The sequence below is a fragment of the Ogataea haglerorum genome, assembly GCF_019207285.1.
Source record: "Ogataea haglerorum isolate 81-453-3 chromosome Unknown 81-453-3_NODE_1_length_915391_cov_96.871712, whole genome shotgun sequence".
In the NCBI taxonomy this organism is placed as follows: Eukaryota; Fungi; Ascomycota; class Pichiomycetes; order Pichiales; family Pichiaceae; genus Ogataea; species Ogataea haglerorum.
The window spans coordinates 19,248-37,804 of NW_025065151.1; the positions used below are offsets into that span (position 1 = coordinate 19,248).

At 41.1% G+C, this 18,557-nt stretch overlaps 8 protein-coding genes across 8 annotated transcripts; 4 read left to right on the forward strand and 4 right to left on the reverse strand.

Moving 5' to 3' along the window:
- Window positions 1–10: 10 nt before the first annotated feature.
- KL911_000010 (uncharacterized protein) lies at window positions 11–1,021 on the reverse strand (the record flags this gene model as incomplete). Its single annotated transcript, XM_043195909.1, has 1 exon — window positions 11–1,021. One exon carries the CDS (start codon window positions 1,019–1,021, stop codon window positions 11–13), a length of 1,011 nt encoding a protein of 336 aa, XP_043056703.1.
- Window positions 1,022–1,278: 257 nt separating this feature from the next.
- On the forward strand, window positions 1,279–2,553 carry KL911_000011 (uncharacterized protein; the record flags this gene model as incomplete). The annotated part of the gene is made up of 1 exon (XM_043196020.1): window positions 1,279–2,553. The coding sequence occupies one exon, from the start codon at window positions 1,279–1,281 to the stop codon at window positions 2,551–2,553; it is 1,275 nt and encodes a 424-aa protein (XP_043056704.1).
- Window positions 2,554–2,630: 77 nt separating this feature from the next.
- KL911_000012 (uncharacterized protein) lies at window positions 2,631–5,963 on the reverse strand (the record flags this gene model as incomplete). Its single annotated transcript, XM_043196131.1, has 1 exon — window positions 2,631–5,963. The coding sequence occupies one exon, from the start codon at window positions 5,961–5,963 to the stop codon at window positions 2,631–2,633; it is 3,333 nt and encodes a 1,110-aa protein (XP_043056705.1).
- Window positions 5,964–6,267: 304 nt separating this feature from the next.
- KL911_000013 (uncharacterized protein) lies at window positions 6,268–6,960 on the forward strand (the record flags this gene model as incomplete). Its single annotated transcript, XM_043196242.1, has 1 exon — window positions 6,268–6,960. One exon carries the CDS (start codon window positions 6,268–6,270, stop codon window positions 6,958–6,960), a length of 693 nt encoding a protein of 230 aa, XP_043056706.1.
- A 2,329-nt stretch (window positions 6,961–9,289) lies between these two features.
- KL911_000014 (uncharacterized protein) lies at window positions 9,290–11,908 on the forward strand (the record flags this gene model as incomplete). The annotated part of the gene is made up of 1 exon (XM_043196353.1): window positions 9,290–11,908. The coding sequence occupies one exon, from the start codon at window positions 9,290–9,292 to the stop codon at window positions 11,906–11,908; it is 2,619 nt and encodes an 872-aa protein (XP_043056707.1).
- Window positions 11,909–13,059: 1,151 nt separating this feature from the next.
- KL911_000015 (uncharacterized protein) lies at window positions 13,060–15,192 on the forward strand (the record flags this gene model as incomplete). The annotated part of the gene is made up of 1 exon (XM_043196464.1): window positions 13,060–15,192. One exon carries the CDS (start codon window positions 13,060–13,062, stop codon window positions 15,190–15,192), a length of 2,133 nt encoding a protein of 710 aa, XP_043056708.1.
- Window positions 15,193–15,243: 51 nt separating this feature from the next.
- KL911_000016 (uncharacterized protein) lies at window positions 15,244–16,506 on the reverse strand (the record flags this gene model as incomplete). The annotated part of the gene is made up of 1 exon (XM_043196575.1): window positions 15,244–16,506. One exon carries the CDS (start codon window positions 16,504–16,506, stop codon window positions 15,244–15,246), a length of 1,263 nt encoding a protein of 420 aa, XP_043056709.1.
- Window positions 16,507–17,177: 671 nt separating this feature from the next.
- KL911_000017 (uncharacterized protein) lies at window positions 17,178–18,449 on the reverse strand (the record flags this gene model as incomplete). Its single annotated transcript, XM_043196686.1, has 1 exon — window positions 17,178–18,449. One exon carries the CDS (start codon window positions 18,447–18,449, stop codon window positions 17,178–17,180), a length of 1,272 nt encoding a protein of 423 aa, XP_043056710.1.
- Between the last annotated feature and the right edge of the window lie 108 nt (window positions 18,450–18,557).

Below are 18,557 nucleotides of genomic sequence, written 5' to 3' on the forward strand. Positions count from 1 at the left end.
CTTTTTGTTGCTATTTGAGAAAGACATGCAAAATGTCTACCTCGTTTTCATTCTTAGCACAAATTGCCTCGATAAGACTAGGTATTAGACCTGCCAAAGGAATCTTGATGGGTGGATTATCGTTTATTGGGGAGGAGGTTGTCACGATTAAGCAATTAGATTTTTTGTTGTACATCAACTTGAACTCATTATCACAAACTTTTGGAACTGGGCACTCAATATGAGCAATAAAAGAATCTTCCGTTTCTTCAGGATCTAACATCCTAAGCTGAGGAGCACATTTAAGAGAGTTAGTAAGAGAGTAAGCACATCCTTTTAAATTCTGATGTATTACTGTCCTTTCTTTTGATCCAATGGATTTGAAGTCACAAGATTTCGCAATCGCCGTTGGCAAAGGTTTTAATGTAGAGTTGTCATCTCGAGATTCGATTTGAGAAGCATTTGAATATGTGAGTTGATTGTGTTCGTAGGGAGAAGCAGTTGCTTTTATGAGTCCTCTCAATGTTGATATCTTTGTTTGAAACGTTAATAGCTCTCCCATACATGATCTTTTAGGCAAAGTTTTAATTTGTCTGTCGATGAGTATATTATCATCGAATCGCGATTCGATTGCATCAAAACACCATTCTATGACGATGTCTCTAAACGAGATGTTCGAAAGTATCATTTTAAAAGCTCTCTCATTTAGAATGCAATCAATTATGAGAGCTGAATTCCCAGATTTATCTTTTCCGTCTCTCAGGTCAGGAGAGAGAAGAATAGGTATCTGCCATTCATCATTAGCAATGGAAAGAAAAAGAGATTTCCAATCTATAGGGTCTGATAGATTTAAAGGCAATGGAACATTCGCATTAGAGCAAACATTTACAAAGAGTTTGGTCCTAGCCGGTGAATTCCTGAATGGCTTAAGCAATCTGGTCTTCACGACGAATTTGGGATGAGGAATTATACTCACCAAATGATCACTTAGAGAGTTAGAATCAGGATCGCTCAGGGGAATATCATGTACGACCTTATTCATTTTAGCAACAGTTTTCAACTTTAGATTAACAGATTTACTTTCTAACGGAGAAGGGATGGATATTTGTCTATTTTTTCGTGAGTTTGCTTTTAACAGGATTTTGAGATTTTAAGCGCGGTTTTGCGAAAGCAATTCTTTGGACTCTTATCTGGACTGAGACTTCGAGTAATTTATCCAATCATTAGACTCCAACCTCTACATACAGGACAGAGATAGACTGCCACGACACCCTCATACCAACAATCTTACGCTGAAATATGTCAACGAATCGCTCCTTCAAGGTTTCAAATCAGTCTCCTAACTCGAAACCTGCCTCCTATGTGCGCACTAAGACGACGTCCGATTCTATTGAAGGAAACAGAGAACAAAATATGGGCACGAGTTCTTTCTTGCCAAATCTTGGGGATGATGCAGATGATTCCTTGCAAAGCAACAAACGAACCGGAATTAATTTGGGCCTAAATGTCTTCGGCACTGAATCATCTGAAACGCCGAAATTCATAAGACAGTCTTTGCCTTCTTCGTCCAAGCAGGAAAATTTGAACCAAGACCCATTTCAGTCCAGCATAACTACGAACTCTTTTTTAGATAGTGCGTCCACATCACCAACTACACGTTCTGAAACAAATCAACAAGATCATGGATTGTCGCATGACCTTCGTCTTTTGGCTTCCAAAGAAATGGAAATCTTAGAAATAAATCAGCAAATAAAAGCACTGTCCCATAAGAAAAAGGATTTAGAAATTGAGATTCAGGAATTGAAGATAGTCATCGAAAAACAACTGACGACAAAAGTCGGATCTGCCCAAGCACAGCGGGGTAATCAAGGGTTATTCGAAAAGCACGTTCCTAAATCTCCGAGCAGTCTTCAAAGAAGACGGTTGCAAACAACAAATGTTTTTGGTGACCCGCTTCTGACTTCTGATTGCTCACAGAAAGGCGATGACAATCTGAGGGATGACGTTGGCAAATCATGGTTTGCCAAACCTCTTACACTGTTCCAACAAATTGATTCGTTGATTTATCAAGAATTTGAAAAATTACACATTAGCCCATCATTTATGAATTCTTCACGTTCAGATTCAGAGCGCAAAGCCGATGACCTCGATAAATCAGAGGGACTCTCGTGTTCATCATCCTTTGATAAAGGAGATAAAGAGGAAAACAGCTGCTTACTGAGGGGCATGGAAAAGTCTGAGACTGACCAACAATTTCATAACTCAAATGACATAGTTCAGTCAGTTTCGAGCAAATTATGGAACCTCGTAAACGAGGTTAAAAATAATCTTGCGGTGGACGAGGAATCCCGAACAGCGGCTCCCTCATCTTCCCCAAAAAAGTTACGAACACCATCATTTTCAAAACGTCAGTCTTACGGATTACATGCTAAACAAAGGAGACGAAGCTCTAATCTCGATGATAAAAGCTCGGGAACGAAAGTAATCGACGCTGACAGCACTGATTGCAATTTGCTCAAAAACAAGGATCCTGACGGAGTGGAATCAAAGTCTCAACAAGAGGAGATTGAATGAATTGGATGGATGATCAACTGCACTAATAATTTGTACTATATCTTATATATCAGCAAAATCGTACGCTAGGGTTTTTCTCAAGATGAAACTGCGTAAAGCTTTTTCTTCAACGATATTATTTCTTCCTTTAATTGATCTCTTTCCTGACTCACAATAAATAACTCTGCTTCCAAATCTTTGATCTTGACGTCGTACCTGGCATCAAAGGAAGTATCGATTCCTGAAGTGTTACTCGTGTCAGATGAGTTATCTTTCATCTCTTTATCGCTGGTGTTCATACTTTTCATTTGCAGTTCTTTCAATTCATTCATCAAACGCTTGTTAAGCTCTTTGTGTTTCTCGATTTCACTTTGAGATACCGTAAGCGCCTTATGCGAGTTCCTAAGAGAGGCATAAGACTTCTTATAGGAGTCTTCAAGTTCCTTAGCTTTGAGAGAATACATTCTCAGCTCTTCCGTGAGTTTACTAATCTTTTCCTCGTCATTTCTCTTGCTTGCTATCAGTTCATTGACTTGCTTTTGAAGATCTTCTGCTAGATTACCATCATTTGCACCTACCAACTGATGAGGTGAGTTTGAGTCATGAACCAGGTGATCGAGAAGACGCTCTCTTGGAGTGTCTTTCCAAGATTTTAGAAGTTCGCCAATAGTCTCTGCAAGTTGACTGGCTTGTAAGTAATAACATTTCCTTTTATCAACGAATGATTCTAAGACATCAGAGGTTGTATTGTCTCTAATGCCAACGATGTCAGATAAGTACCTTGACTTTTCCTCAGCGCACTTGATCCGACTTTCAAGTTCCGTTAACTTATTTGATATTGCTGCCTCACCTTTCAAATGCGATTTCAGTAATCGAATGCTCCTCTCTTGTTCTTGAACCAAGAGATTGACTTTGTCCAAGTTTTGTAAACGTTGTTCAAATAGCCAGCCGTAATTCTTCACTTTGGAAAGTAATGCCGTATTCTTCGCGGTCAGCTGAGTAACCCGATTTTCCAATGCAATACGCTGACTGTCACTGAAGTTTCTCGCTGAGACCACAGTAAAAGGCTCTCTTTCATTGAATTTTTCTTGTATTGGTCGTCCTCGTTCAGCTGCATCTCCAGCGATCTGTGACTTAAGCAATTCATTCTCTCTGATAAGTTCCTGACGTTGGGATTCTAGACTATTGAGCTGATAATTCGCTCTTTCAACTTTCTCAGCCATGTCCTTTTTAAGAGAATGTAGCAGGTTCGTGAACTCCTCCACAGATTTTATATTCAGATCCGAACCGTTCCTAATGGATGGCCCAAAAGTATCTAGTCCAGCATACTCTTGCTTACTGGACTCAAATGAATTTTTGTTGCAGTGAGTGTTTTCAATATTTTGATAGGAATCTGTAGCAAGAGTTGTTGCGAACCCCCCTGCATTACTTAGGACTTGCTCTCCCGCATCGCCATTGACATGAAAATATGGTGTCTTCTTTTTTGGTGCGTTGGACAACTTTCCATGGGCTCTCATAAAACCACGCGACGTGTAACTTGCTTCTGTTTCGTCTGACTGAGGCCCAGGATCGGGAAGCGTGAGAGCTAGGTTCTCGTTATCACAATCTTGTTCGAGTTTCGGTAGATCCTTTTCACTTTGACGTCGGAATGGATGGGAGACAGTAGGGTCATCAACCTGGTCATCAACTATTTCCTTGATGTCATCGTCGTCACTCACTTTTTCATAAACAGCATACTGACTTAACCTACTTGAACCTCTTGTGACACCAACAGGTTCATTATTATTGTTGATTGATATTTCAGATAATTCCCTGAACGACTGAGAAGATTTTGCTTCGGGCTGTTTGTCCAGACTGGACGTGAACTTTAAAAAGTGTGGGAGAAGCTGAAGGTCTAGTTCATAAATGATTGAGTTTCGATATTCAAAGCGAGAACCTTGAACAGGCTTGTTTTTAGTCTCAGAAACATGAGTAAAATCATTATCCAACTGGTCGCCACCCATGACCAACAACTTTTCATGAGCTGGGTCAATGGTGATTGTATGACCACACCTTTGAGCAGGCGAACATAAAAGGTTAGACTCCAGTTGAAAGCAAGTTAAGGTATTTAAGTCAATGATATAGAGCCCATCACAGGCTTCACCGCCAACTGTCTTGCCTCCAAAAATAAAAAGCAAATTCTGGTATATTGCGGCTGCGTGTCCTTGCAATGGAGGTGGGATAACTGAACCTTTTAACGTGCAAAACTCCCATCTGTTTGTAAAAGAATCGAAAACCAAAAGATGATTGTAGATGCTGATTCCGTCTGTTCCCCCGTACACATATAACTTGTTATTATACGCGGTCATAGTATGGTTGGAGGTCATTGGAGGGGCAATGTCTCCGTCGTCAATGGCAATTTGCTCCCATTGGGTTTTAGGGTCTCTAAAGTTCGAGAGATCAAACCTCCACATGTCATTGAAATAGTCGTTCTCTACTTGTCCGCCAAACACATAGAGGTAGCTCGACCATTTTGATGGGCTAGCATCGTTCTCAAAATTGAGAACAGCAATTTGATGCCCGTATCTTCCACAAGGTTTTAAACCCTCAGGAGAAGTGATGGTCCATTTGAGTGACGTAATATTGAAAAAATATAGTTTGTTGTCAAGCTCTTGAGTTGTGTTGGTAACAGTATCTCCCGCAAATACAATAAATGCATTTCCTATCAAAGTTGAAGAATGCCCAATTCTTGGTGATGGAATTTTCTCAAAATTCTCAATTGCGGATGCAATATATGGATAGTCGTTCGAATTATCAGGGGTGCTCTTTATAGGCTCCACAATCCACATATCCCCAAACACGTTCTTACCACAAAGCCCCCCCATTAAATAAAGAGCTCCGGCTTCTGAGGTAAAAGATGAAGCGGCATGACTAAACCTGGGGAAAGGAGAATTATAGAGGATTTTTTTTTTCCAGGGACTGCTAGGGGCTATCTTAGATCGCGCTTGCTGTTGGACTTCGCCGGCATTTCTACTAGCATCTACTTTCTGAGGAACTTTTGTTTCGGCTGCAGTCCCAAGTTGCGTAGGTACCGTGTTTCCATTTATCTGATCGTCTTCCATTATCACTGGATTCGAGAATGTTTGGCGTCGGAGTTCTGAGAATGACTGGTAGGGAAAGTGTTCAGATTGATCTATGGGAAGCGTACGTGGAGGTAAAGCCCTAAAGGACGCAATTTGATTCTTTTGTTCTTTGATTGGTGTGATATGAGATGTTACATGCTGCTCCGTTCCTGAAGCTGCTGATTTGCCCTGAAGAGCATGCCCAACCTTTTCACTGGAGTTTGAAGGGATTCGACTACTTTGCGGAGTTTGAAGGGTTTCATTTGGGGAAGAGCTTCCTTCGGATGAAACTCTTGGAGACTTACTCTTAATTTTAAAAAACGGTGCCATTATATGATGATTCAACCTTATCTTTCTAATTTCAGATACATTCAATTCAGCCTTAGCTATGTTCTCTTTGATGATGATGATTTTAGCTTAGCACTTGTACTTAATACTTGGATAGAGATGAAACAGCACGTTTTAATTTTATAGTCCTTCCCCTGAAAATAGAGTCCACGAAAATTCGCAGTGGCTCCAGAGGAAACAAAAAAAACTACCAAAAATTTAAACTGTCAGATTTTTCGAAAGTATAATTATAAAGTTTCCAGCGTGTTGTACCTCGAATATTGTCATCGATTGTTCCAATTTCAGAATGCTGATTGAATTGCTTGCAGTAGCAGGCTCAGTTGTGGGCTTTGTGGCAGTCACTCTCTCCATTGCATCCGGTCTGTATTACTTGTCTGAGTTGGTAGAGGAAAATACCGAATTGACCAAAAGACTTTTGGGCAGACTCATCAAGAGTACTGCAGTCTATTTGGCACTTCTTTGGTTGTTGGATGGCTTTCCATTCAAATTGACTATATTCTCATTATTTTCATATTTCATTTATTATCAGAATCTGAAGAAATTCCCAAATATCGAATTGACGGGGCCAGTATTTCTTGCAACATGTGTACTGGCGCTTTTAAATCATTTCCTGTGGTTCAAACATTTCAATAATCCTTATGTTCCAACAATCGAGGAAAGGCTCAATCCTGACTTCAAGTTGCCACATTATCTATCATTCACGGAAGTTGCATCTTTTTTTGGATTATGCATATGGTTAATACCCTTTGGATTTTTTATCTCATTGAGCGCAAACGAAAACACATTACCTATGAGCCTCTCCGAGGTAGAGCCGTTGCAATCGCAAAGCAGTGGAGAAAATGTCAAAAGATCAATAACCTTAATCAAGTACTTGCTCCAAATATTGACAGGTAAAGCAAAGCAGCTTTTGAACACATTGAACTTGAGAACCTCCGGAGGGAAGAGATCGTCCCGAAATCCTAACGAGCTCTACATATGAAAGATGAATAAGCAAGAGCAATATCTTGTAATGCGACTTGATGAACCAAGCAACTTATGGCTTTCCACTGAAATAAAAAGCCAGCTCTTCAGATAATATGATACACTCAAAGTCAAATGTTTTGCTGGCTTAATTTTGAGAGGAGCTTGTCATCATTGGCCTTGCGGAAAAGTCGAGGCAAGCTCAATGTCTGGATAAGTGGTTGCAATATCTAAATTCAATAGAGGAGTTTGGTAAGATCTCTAAGTTCCCTGTGGATCAAAGACGGTCGTTTATTCGCCCCGGTTAACCTCCTAATGAGTATCTGGATAATCTTGGACTACGGACCACTTACTGAGGATCTGAAAGAAGGCAGTACATGTTCAGGTGCCTTCTGCGGACGCGTAAATTCACATAGATGTCCCATTAACAAAAACTTTATGTACCAGTTTTGACACCTTGAGAGGTAGTGTGTTCCTTCACTTGAAAGAGCCATTTGGTTCAAATGAACTCAAGGCAAGCTTGCGGTAGTAGCTTGCCAGAACTGAAACTGAACATAGGAGGTCAACCAGGGTTGCGGAAAAGGTATCACCTTACATTCGAGGTGGCCTTGAGGTTACTGTCAGACGTACTCAAGTATGAAATGTTACGAAGTGCACTTTGGTTCTTATGCAAAATGCCAACCCAAATAAATTCAACATTCCCCTGGTAGCTAGCAAATTGCAGGAAAATAAAACTAAAGTGGAATAATTCGAAGTTTTGAGACAGAAGATTTTGTCGGAGCATCTTTGTTAGGGACCATACCACAATTTTCCAGTCTCTCTCAAATATATCAGACGAAAAAGCTCCTCACTGGGGTATCGTATCGGACCATAGCTATAGTTTAAGAAAAAAAGTGTTCCTGGTATAAGCTCACAAACCTACTCAAAGACTTGATTTCAAGCCAATCAATATCTCTAGCCGGGGTAGAATGGATGGCCAAACACTGCTCATAATACGGCAGTTTGGTATCTCAAACAACGAACCCGAGGTAGAAACGGTCTCCAAAACTTAAAGAATGGTTTACAAACCACGTGATCATCACCGAAATAGATAGCAAGACGAAAAATGTACGGACACGAGGAGGCTTACGATCAATCGTACGTGGGATTCAATTTACAATGATTTTAACTCTTACCCTGATGAAGATGTGTCTCCGCCTTTGCTCGTCACCGTGTTTGACTCAAACGTTAGAGAAATAGAGTCCAATCGGGCTTTGAAGCACGATTCTCGTTTGCCGTTCGGTTGATTCTGGATCCAGACATGGATGTCATACTGTTCTCTTCTCATCTCATCTCTCATAAGCCTTATTTCTTCCAATTTCAGGATGGACAGTCAGTAGGTGCTAGGAGAGTTTACCTTTCACGTGATCTAAACATATCTGTTACATCAAGAAGGTTTGTTTCATGAGTGTAGGCAAAAATCCTAAATAATAGGGAGCTCAATTTAAACTTCTTCACAGATACTCAAATGATTAGGCCAATACGGTAATTCTGGTTTGGCTGACTTGAAGGGGGAGGAAAAATGTCAAGTTGCAATTTAAATCACAACTTACAGGCACAAGAGAATATCGCGAGGAATTTGCCAACGTTTTGTAACTCAATTGCAACCTAAGTCCTTCATGTACGATGGAATCGCACACTATTTTTTTGACTCGTAGCACTTTCCAAAGCCACGATCTGTAGAATTGAAGACTGGCGTCAGCGTTGGAAGTGGCATTGAATCAAAGCAACCTGAAAGTAATGGCAGTCAATTGATTAGGGACTTTGTTTTGAAGATCTCATATGTTCCTTAACCCAAGTAAAGCCCCCGCTATGACGGTTAATGGTGACTATAGATTAGCTCAGGAACTGTGCCCTCTGATAAGTTTCGATTGTGGAAAATGGCTTCCTTTAAAACTAATGAGTGAAGGTACAAGTCAGGTATTATCAAATAAACTAGCTTATGGGTATACACGATTACAGTTTGAATCTCCAAGAACTGAAATATAGAGAAGAATAAATTTGCACCTAGGTGGATACCTAATACTGGAATCAATTGTATTTTATATTGTATGAAAATTCATATTAGCTCAAAACCTATTCCACACATTATTTTTTTTTTTTTTTTTTTTTTTTTCCACCGTTAACGTAAGGGCAAACTAACAGTCTACATTTCGAAGTTGAACGGTGCTTAAACGGTGATTGTTAAGCATTCAAAGTTTTCATATCCTATTGAAACCGAGAGCTTTTGGCGATAACCGAAAGACAATCAACATTGGAGGTAATCCTTGTTATAAAGTTTACGTTTTCTGTTCAATACTCTTCAACACATGTCGATGGGCGAAGGATACGAGAATTATTACAGCGTCATAAAGGAATTCAATGCAAGACTTGGCGATGAACTCACAATACGCCCTGGTGATACCATAGAGCTCATCAGCGATGACAGCGAATTTGGAGATGGATGGTATATGGGACGAAACTTGTCAACCAATAGAGTTGGGTTATATCCAAAGGCATTTACAAAGTCTGTCAATGGACTGAGCAAAGGAAAGCCATCGTTGCTTAGATCAAGATCGAGAAGGACACCGTTGAGCAGTCCCGTCGCCGCCACTCCATCTTCAGGGATTTCTGATTTTTCGTCGCTCGGCCAGCAGCCGAAAATTGGAGATACCATTTCTCCTTCTGTTACTGCAGATGGACAGAATAATACAAAAAGCCTAGCAACTACAAGTGCCGAGATGACGCCATATAGTCAAGTCCATGATACAACTTTCAACAGGTACATTTCAGTACACAGGACTTTAAGCGATATAGACAAAGCATTGCAAGAACTGCAATTCAATGAAGAGCCTGCCAACAATGATAGCCACAATGTACTTCTTGATCCAGCAGAGGTGACGAGTTGGACTCCGGAACAGGTCACACAATATTTTTCGGACCTGAATTTTGATATCGAAAGCGCGGGTCAATTTGCTAGGCACAATATCAATGGAGCTATACTACTTCAACTGGAGCTACCGTACCTTAAGGAACTTGATATCACATCGTTTGGAACTCGTTTTGAGATTTACAAAGAGATAGAGGAATTGAGACTTGCCTCCAAGAATAAAAAGCACAGCAGGAAAATGGTATCTCCTCCTAGTACTCGCTCCATGAACGACTATTCTAACGCCGCATTTCGTACGCATGCAAGAAAGAGATCGCAATCAATGGATGATGTTCTTAGGACAAGCATTGGCGGATCAAAATCAAGCGTTGGAAATTTCCTGGATTTCAGACAATCAACAAAGAGTACTTCTGAGGTTGAGCCGAAGCTGCACAATTATATTGAAACACCAAGCGATGATGGCAGTGAACCGGAACAGGAATTCAGTACACCGGCGGGGCTTTTTGAATCTCCAAGAAAAGCCCCACAACCGCCTTCCCATCCAAGTCCACTGGTCAAGGAAAATTCTCAAGTTTTTCTTGAAACTGATGGGGGTGATAGGCCGAAAGGAAAATACTCACACAGTCGCAACTCTTCCATTGGAAACACTTCCTCTATTTACACCGAAAAGAAGCATTCTCGAAACCCTTCATCTACCTCTATTTCCAACGCTTTGCAACAAAAGGGAGCCCATTTCGGCAGTACTCATTCTAGAACAAATTCGGACTTTAACGTTGCACAGAGGGATGCCTCATGGCGATATAATGACCAATATTTGCATCCTTATGCGGCACAAAAGCAAAAATCAAAAGATGACCACGATCGGTTGATTCAGCCTGCAAACAAGTCTGTACAGAGTCCAGAAACTGGAGTCAAGCCAGAGAAACTTGATATTGACAGAAAAACTTCAAATAGAAGATCCATATCTGCAAAAGATATGTCACCAAATCCCAAAACCATTGATCCAAAAAGAGTTACTTCCGCAGCAGCGGCATCTGCTAGTAACCACTCGAAAAGTTCGGGACTTCGTTCTTTGGGAGGTTTAAGATCTTCCAAGATATCGACCTCAGCATTCCAAGAGGGTATCAGAAACATATCTCCAGATGAAGCAATTCGAACAGCGGACTACTCAGGCTGGATGAGCAAAAGAGGGAATTTGTCAATAGGTTCATGGAAACAAAGATATTTTACACTTCACAAGACTAGGTTGTCGTATTTTGGCTCACTGAAAGACAGGCGCGAAAAAGGTCTCATTGATATAACCTCTCATAGAGTTTTACCCGCAGTTGATACTGAAGACAAACTTAGCACTGTATACGCAGCAACTACTGGGTCAGGAAGATATTGTTTCAAATTGGTTCCACCGGCCCCAGGTTCAAAGAAAGGGCTTACTTTCACTCAGCAAAAGGTTCATTACTTTGCTGTCGAAACTAAAGAAGAAATGAGAGGATGGATGGCAGCTCTTATGAAGGCAACAATTGAACTCGATGACTCGGTTCCTGCAATCTCGTCGTGCGTGACTCCAACAATTCCACTTCAGAAAGCACAAGAACGAATGTCTGAAGCAAGAGAAAATGCGCGTCAAAATCTCGAAAAGCTGGAAAAGGGTCAATGCATTCAAGATATGACTACGGATGAAGACACGTCACTGAAATCTAATAACATGTCAGCCACCCATACACCTATCACTCAACCATCTTCTCAATCTCAGAATATATCGACAACTCCTACATCGACATCTTCTTCTAATCGCAGGCCTTCAGTCAAGGTTGACACCACAACAGGTCCTCCTGAATCTGGTGCACTAACTGGCTTTTCAACGCCTTACTTGGTGACCTCGGGGATCATGTCTCCTAATTCGTCGTCCACTTCTGATCTTAATTCTCCTGCATCTGCCAGCTTGAGAACTGCCAAAAACTCAGGTAGGAAAATTCCAACTGCATCGACCAATCCTGTTCCGATGATAACAAAGCTTGATTCACCGCAAGATGGAATCGGCTCTTCGTCAACTACTGTCTAAAACAATTCTATAACAAGAAACATCGCTGAGATTTATCCGATTACTAGAATATGTAACATAGGTCCTTTATTACGATTAATTCAGTGTTTTCTCACATTAGAGTTGGTTGCTGCTTTCACTTTGCCAACTGAGGTAAAACTTTGATTTGCGTGAGCGTGAGTGATGTAGTGCATTCTCGAAAACCACTTCCACTTTTATAAGCCTCACAGCTGAAGCAGTAGGAATTTCACTACAAAGCGTTTGACATCTGTCGCACGAGACTAAGGTAAGAGTAGATTGGGGAAGAATTTCAAACCGCGGTTAGACATCAGACAAACTGCTTCCACAAACGTTTGATAAAAATGTGATACATCTCATCTGCTCTGTGAGAAAAAACGAAACCTCGCGACTACCCATTTGACTATTGAACACTGATGAGAGAAGATATAAGTAAGGTTGCTGTCGCCAAGAATCTTAATTCTGGCTACAAAATCACACGTCCTCAAAAGGGAGTAGAAGCACAGTCCTCTACTTTGTTCAGTGGAGGTCAACACTTTCGGGAGGATGCTTGTGTCATCGGAAATAAACACGATCTAGCGACCTGTTATTCGTGGCCAAAACATATATCACAGTCCAAACGAATGCCCTCTTGCTCTTTTCAATTCCAAGGAGCACATATCCACCGACAAGCCATTTTTCTTCTCAATACCGATCGATGTTTAATTTCACATTACAATTCGCATTAAAGAGTGAAGGTCATTTTGCAGAGAGATATAATGTTATAGAATCAGGGGTATTCCTTAATATCTCCTCGTCGAAAAGCCATTTAGACGCAATTCTGTGTCTGAGCAGATCTGAAACTAATGAAAAGCTCTTTTGCAGGAATAGAATAATACATCAGGAGGCAATATAAGAGATGAGTTTTTATGCTTCTTATTTAGGTTGGGTTGCCCCCTCTCATTATTAAAGCATAGAAATAGAGGGTTCTGAGAATTCCATATAGACAGAGGAAAACAAAGATCACGCCCCAGGTATGGTAGTGACAATTTAACTGTGCAGATACTAGATAAGCACGAATATCTATCTCATCGATTAGCTAATCAAATTGAAACTCCCGCTTTTAAAATTCATTCGCACCATTTAAATTACCAATATAAAGTCATAAGAAGACAATGCCTCATTATATCACGCTTGCTACGTGTGCTCTGAATCAATGGGCCCTTGATTTTGAGGGTAATAGAGATCGGATTCTAGAGTCAATATTGCAAGCAAAAAGCAGAAAAGCGTCTTTGAGAGTGGGGCCAGAACTGGAAATTCCGGGTTATGGTTGTTTAGATCACTTCCTGGAGAATGATATTTATCTACATTCCTGGGAAATGTATGCGTCAATTTTGACAGATATTCGGACTTATGGAATCTTGCTTGATATTGGTATGCCAATAATGCATAGAAATCGTAGGTACAACTGCCGTGTCCTGTCTTACAACGGTGAGATCCTGTTAATCCGCCCAAAAATTGTTCTTGCGAATGATGGCAACTACCGGGAGATGAGGTACTTCACGCCTTGGTTGAAAACTCAATACGTTGAGGAATATATCTTGCCTAGAATGATTCAAAGGATAACGAATCAAGTGACCGTTAAATTTGGTGATGCAGTGATAAGTACTTTGGATACGTGTATGGGGGCAGAAACATGTGAAGAGCTATTTACTCCTCAAGCCCCTCACATATCTATGGCACTGGACGGAATAGAGATTATCACCAATTCGTCAGGATCACATCATGAATTGCGAAAATTGGACACGAGAATGGCTATGATAATTGAAGCCACTAGAAAATGCGGAGGAATTTATCTATATGCTAACCAAAAAGGCTGTGATGGAGATCGTTTGTACTATGATGGTTGTGCGCTGATTGTAATGAACGGAAAGGTGATGGCTCAGGGATCTCAGTTTTCTCTGGCCGACGTTGAAGTCATAACAGCAACAATCGATCTGGAGGAAGTACGTGCTTATAGAGCACTAATTTCCCATGGGATTCAGAGCCGCTTAGCGCCAAAATATGAAAGAGTTCATGTTCCTGCAGAACTGAGTCCCGACTCCATGAACTTTGACATGAAAATCAACCCTTCGGTTCCAAAGCACTTAAAATATTACAAACCAGAGGAGGAAATTGCGTATGGGCCAGCATGTTGGCTATGGGATTATGTTCGTCGAAGCAGAGGCTCTGGATTTTTCATACCCTTGAGTGGGGGAATCGACAGCTGTGCAACATCTGTTATAGTGCATTCTATGTGTCGATTAGTTGTGCAGGCTTGTAAAGAGGGGAATCGACAGGTTATCGAAGATGTGCAAGCAGTCGCAAATATGCCTCAAAGCTGGATTCCTTCTTCACCTCAAGATCTGGCAGGAAAGATTTTTCATACGTGTTATATGGGAACTCAAAACTCCTCGTTGGACACTAGAAGGAGAGCCAAAGAACTCGCAGAGAAAATAGGCTCCTACCATGTTGATTTGAACATGGATTCTCTGGTGTCAGCGACTATCAGTTTGTTCGAAGTGACGACAGGAAAAAAGCCGGTGTTTAAGATTTTTGGAGGATCCAATATTGAGAACCTAGCCTTGCAAAACATTCAAGCCAGGTTGAGAATGGTACTTGCTTATTTATTTGCTCAGCTTTTGCCATGGGTTAGAGGAAGGACCAATACTGGTGGCCTCCTGGTCTTGGGATCTGCAAATGTGGACGAACAGTTAAGGGGTTATTTGACCAAGTACGATTGCTCGTCAGCCGACATCAATCCCATTGGTGGAATATCGAAATCAGATCTAATTAGATTCATAATCTGGGCCGAAAAAGAGTTTGAGCTTCCTGTGTTGAAAACTTTTGTGGATGCTACACCTACGGCCGAGCTTGAGCCGATCACTGCTAGCCATGTCCAGTCGGACGAAGCAGATATGGGCTTTACTTACGATGAATTAAGCATGTTTGGAAGATTACGGAAAGTTGACAAATGCGGACCATATTCCATGTTTATCAAACTCCTACATATATGGGGTGATCAGAAGACACCTGAAGAGACTGCCGACAAGGTGAAAAAGTTTTTCTGGTATTATAGTGTGAATCGTCATAAGCAAACGGTTAGTACCCCATCTTACCATGCAGAGCAATATTCTCCTGACGATAACCGCTTCGATTTACGTCCGTTTTTGATAGACCCAAGATTCAGTTGGGCACGCCAAAAGATTGATGATGTTTTATCGAAATTGCGAACAAATGAAACACTTAGTACAATGACAGTGGACTAGCTTGGGACTGTACATATTCAGCGAACAATTAATTCAAGTTCCAATCACCATTCATTGAGGGACTCCCCATTTTGCATTTAATGCAGCAACCAAGTCGATCTGAGATTTCATACTCGACGACGAGGAGTTTCTAGTTGCAAAGTTGTAATCATTTCTTTCAACAAAGTCGATCAGACTTGCGGCCACTTTGAATGGTACATCTTCGTGCACAAAATGACCTAGCTCGCTTGCGTCCTGCAACGGTATAGTTTGAGTAGCTGTGGTAAGTGTATTAGAATGTTTCAGCTGATTGTTGTGAAAAACAACCAATTGATATTTACCTTGCATCTGTCCTATCATTAGGTCTTTGTCCAAGTAATCATTATTGGCTGAAATGAGCAACTTGGAAATACGACTGGGTATGTTAACAAACCGTCTTGACAAACCTTCAAACCACTGGTGCCAAAACGGCTCAGTTTTCCGTAAATCGATAATCCACTTATACTGTTCTTCCTCAGTGCGAGTGAATAATTCTGGCACCGATATGAGTGAGCTATCAAGATTGTGCAATAGATTTGAATCAATATGCCATAGAATGGCCCGTTCAATGGACGGGAACTGCTTAGGTATTGCGTTTAAGTAGCTTTTCATAGCAGAAAGTGCTTTGACAGCAGTGTCTTCGACAATATCAATCATGACCAAACCAGAGATAATTTGCCCCAAATTGTTCTTTAGACAGACATTCTTGTCCACATCATCCGATACGACCTTACTCAATATTGATCCCCCAAGCGAATGTCCAACTAGAAAATAGCTTGGAGGAGGCCCCTCCGACATATACCTTTCATGGAAGCATTGAAGCAGAAATCGGAAGTCGTCACATAACTTGTCAAAGGAAAGTTTTGTATTCTCCTCTGTGGAAGGGTTGAGCAATCCTGTACGCCCATGACCTCGTATATCGAATGTAAAAACACCCGGAACACTAGAAATAGATTGCATCTCGCATTGTCTTTCAATAGCTGCTGTTAGCTTAGCGAATGTGGCTCCACTTGAGCCAGCGCCATGATGCATGACAAATACGACTGATGATTCGCCCACTTCCTGGCGTGGAGGCTTGTAATAAGTTTGAAATACATAACCATCATCATTCGTGAACAATTCAAGATGCGGAAAAAATGAAGTGATCTCGGGTAATTTTTGGGTACCAATAAGCGATTCTTTTTTCCTCGTATTTGGCAACTGTCCTAGTGAGTCCGCACCCTCTGAGAAGAATTCCGATTGGGCATCTTGCTGCCGTACCTTTTTTCTTAGTAAATCATTGGCAAGGTCGGACATCAATTCTTTTTTAGTATCGGAAGACTAAGCATCTACTGCTCGCTAATAGCAAGCACTTTTATGTTTTTAATTACATAATCAAACAAGAAGAAGAACAACCGTGCTAAGTAAGATTAACGAAGAGAAGCGGAGGTCGCAGCAATCTGTGCAGGAATTACCAAAAACTGCATCATAAGGAGCGTATTCAGGTTCAAACATGCAGCTCTGTATCAGGAGGACATGGGCGGTCGAATGTGTTGCCCAATAGAGTAGCACCTTCAGTGCATTCTCGAACCGTTTGGAGTTTGAACAGGGAATGATCGAGTGGCCAGGTGGTTCAACTGTACACAAGTTTACGATGAATCAAGAGTAGGATTTCATATTGCCAAGTATCTTTAGAACAAATATACAAACCATTTCAGCAGAAAATGCGGGGTGACTGTACATTATTGTTTTCTTTTGCGGTGAGCTCTCCAACAATTTGTAAAACAGCGCGAGTGCGGGCTGTGAGGGTAATTTCGACTAGGGGTGATTCTTTACTACTACTATAGCAAAAAAGAAAGTAAAAGAGGGGTAATGGAATTAAGAAATTTATAATCGAGTCGAATGTTAATTAATAAATATAATCATCATCATCAAATCCCCTTTATGAGAAATTCAATAGTTGCATACTCACAATGAGGCCAATTCAATCACGGTTTCCCTCTGTCGTCCTCACCGTGTTTGAAACAACATCTCTTACCATACCGACATGATCCGGACTTCAGCCAATTAGCACATAATTTTGTTTTCCAGTTGTCCGCTCGTTTGACTTTCTTCAGTTCTTCCTCTCCATGTGCAAACTGGCATTTAGATCCATAAGGACAGTACCCCTTTTCCTGATATTGTGTGCACATTTCAGTTTTGTAAAGATCTCTGTCAACAATAGCCTTGCTCTTTACGCTTGAGGAAGGGAACACTTTATGAGACTTCTGACTGTGTGAAGAAACCGAGCTGCTTTGTGAAAGGCCTTTCGGGGTGATCTTTCGTTTTGTATTTGGGACACATTCAACTCTTAGCGATTTGTCTGAGTCATTTTCGTTCAGGGCTGAACTTGCAGGGACCATTAGGAAGGCCGTATCATCTTGACACATCTTAGTGGGAATCACTGCAATGTTCAGGTGCTTCCCCTGAATCAACCGTTTGGAGGGATTCAAGAGCAGGAGATTTTCTTCTGTAAGCGGGTAGCCTAATTGTGTGCCGCCACCCTGAACGGGGCTCTTTATCTCCACTGGCGTACTATGAACTGGAATTTGTGGTGAGTGAGGCTGAAAGAGAGACTTGGAATTAGCGGGTCCATCCATTTGGATTCGAGATGTATTATTGAAAGAGTTGGGATTTTGTGCAAAGGCAAACGGCGAGGATTCTTGATGAGACTGTTGAAGAGCAAAAAAGGGAGAGCTTTCCAAAGTACTAAAATTTGATGGAATAACTTTTGACGATTGATTGAGCCGAGGAGACACATGACCATTATTTGCAGTCGCAAGGTTTGGAGCACATTGACCTGAAAAGGGAATCCTGCTAGAACTGAGAACATTTGAAGACGAAAAATTTAGCGTATCTTTAGATTTATCGGCCCAAAGATTTGGAATCAGATCCAACATGTCTATAGCAATCTGCTGTGAGTCAGGGTCGAAGGGCAAACAATCATTTTGACCAAGACCCGGCGGGGAGTTGGCCGATGATGAAGTGTATGTTGAATTTGCCGAACCGCCATGCTCACGCTCTTTGCTGACATCGGAGAGCAGATTACCATAAGAGGCGGTAGGGGATATCATTGTGGATGTTTCAGATACCGAGGGCGTTATTTCCATCGCAGACAATCTTAGTCTTGCGAAATGCAAGTTGATATCCAGATCTGCATCCAAATCGAAATTTGCGCTTTCCTTAACAGAATGATCAAAGGAACCCCAAATACTAGTCATTTTTCCTTTCCCAAAATAAATAAAACGAAGAAGGATAGGGGGTGAAGCGAATGGAAAAGCGGGACAATCAAATAAATTAAAACTCTTTCAGTTGGGATAAACGAAAAC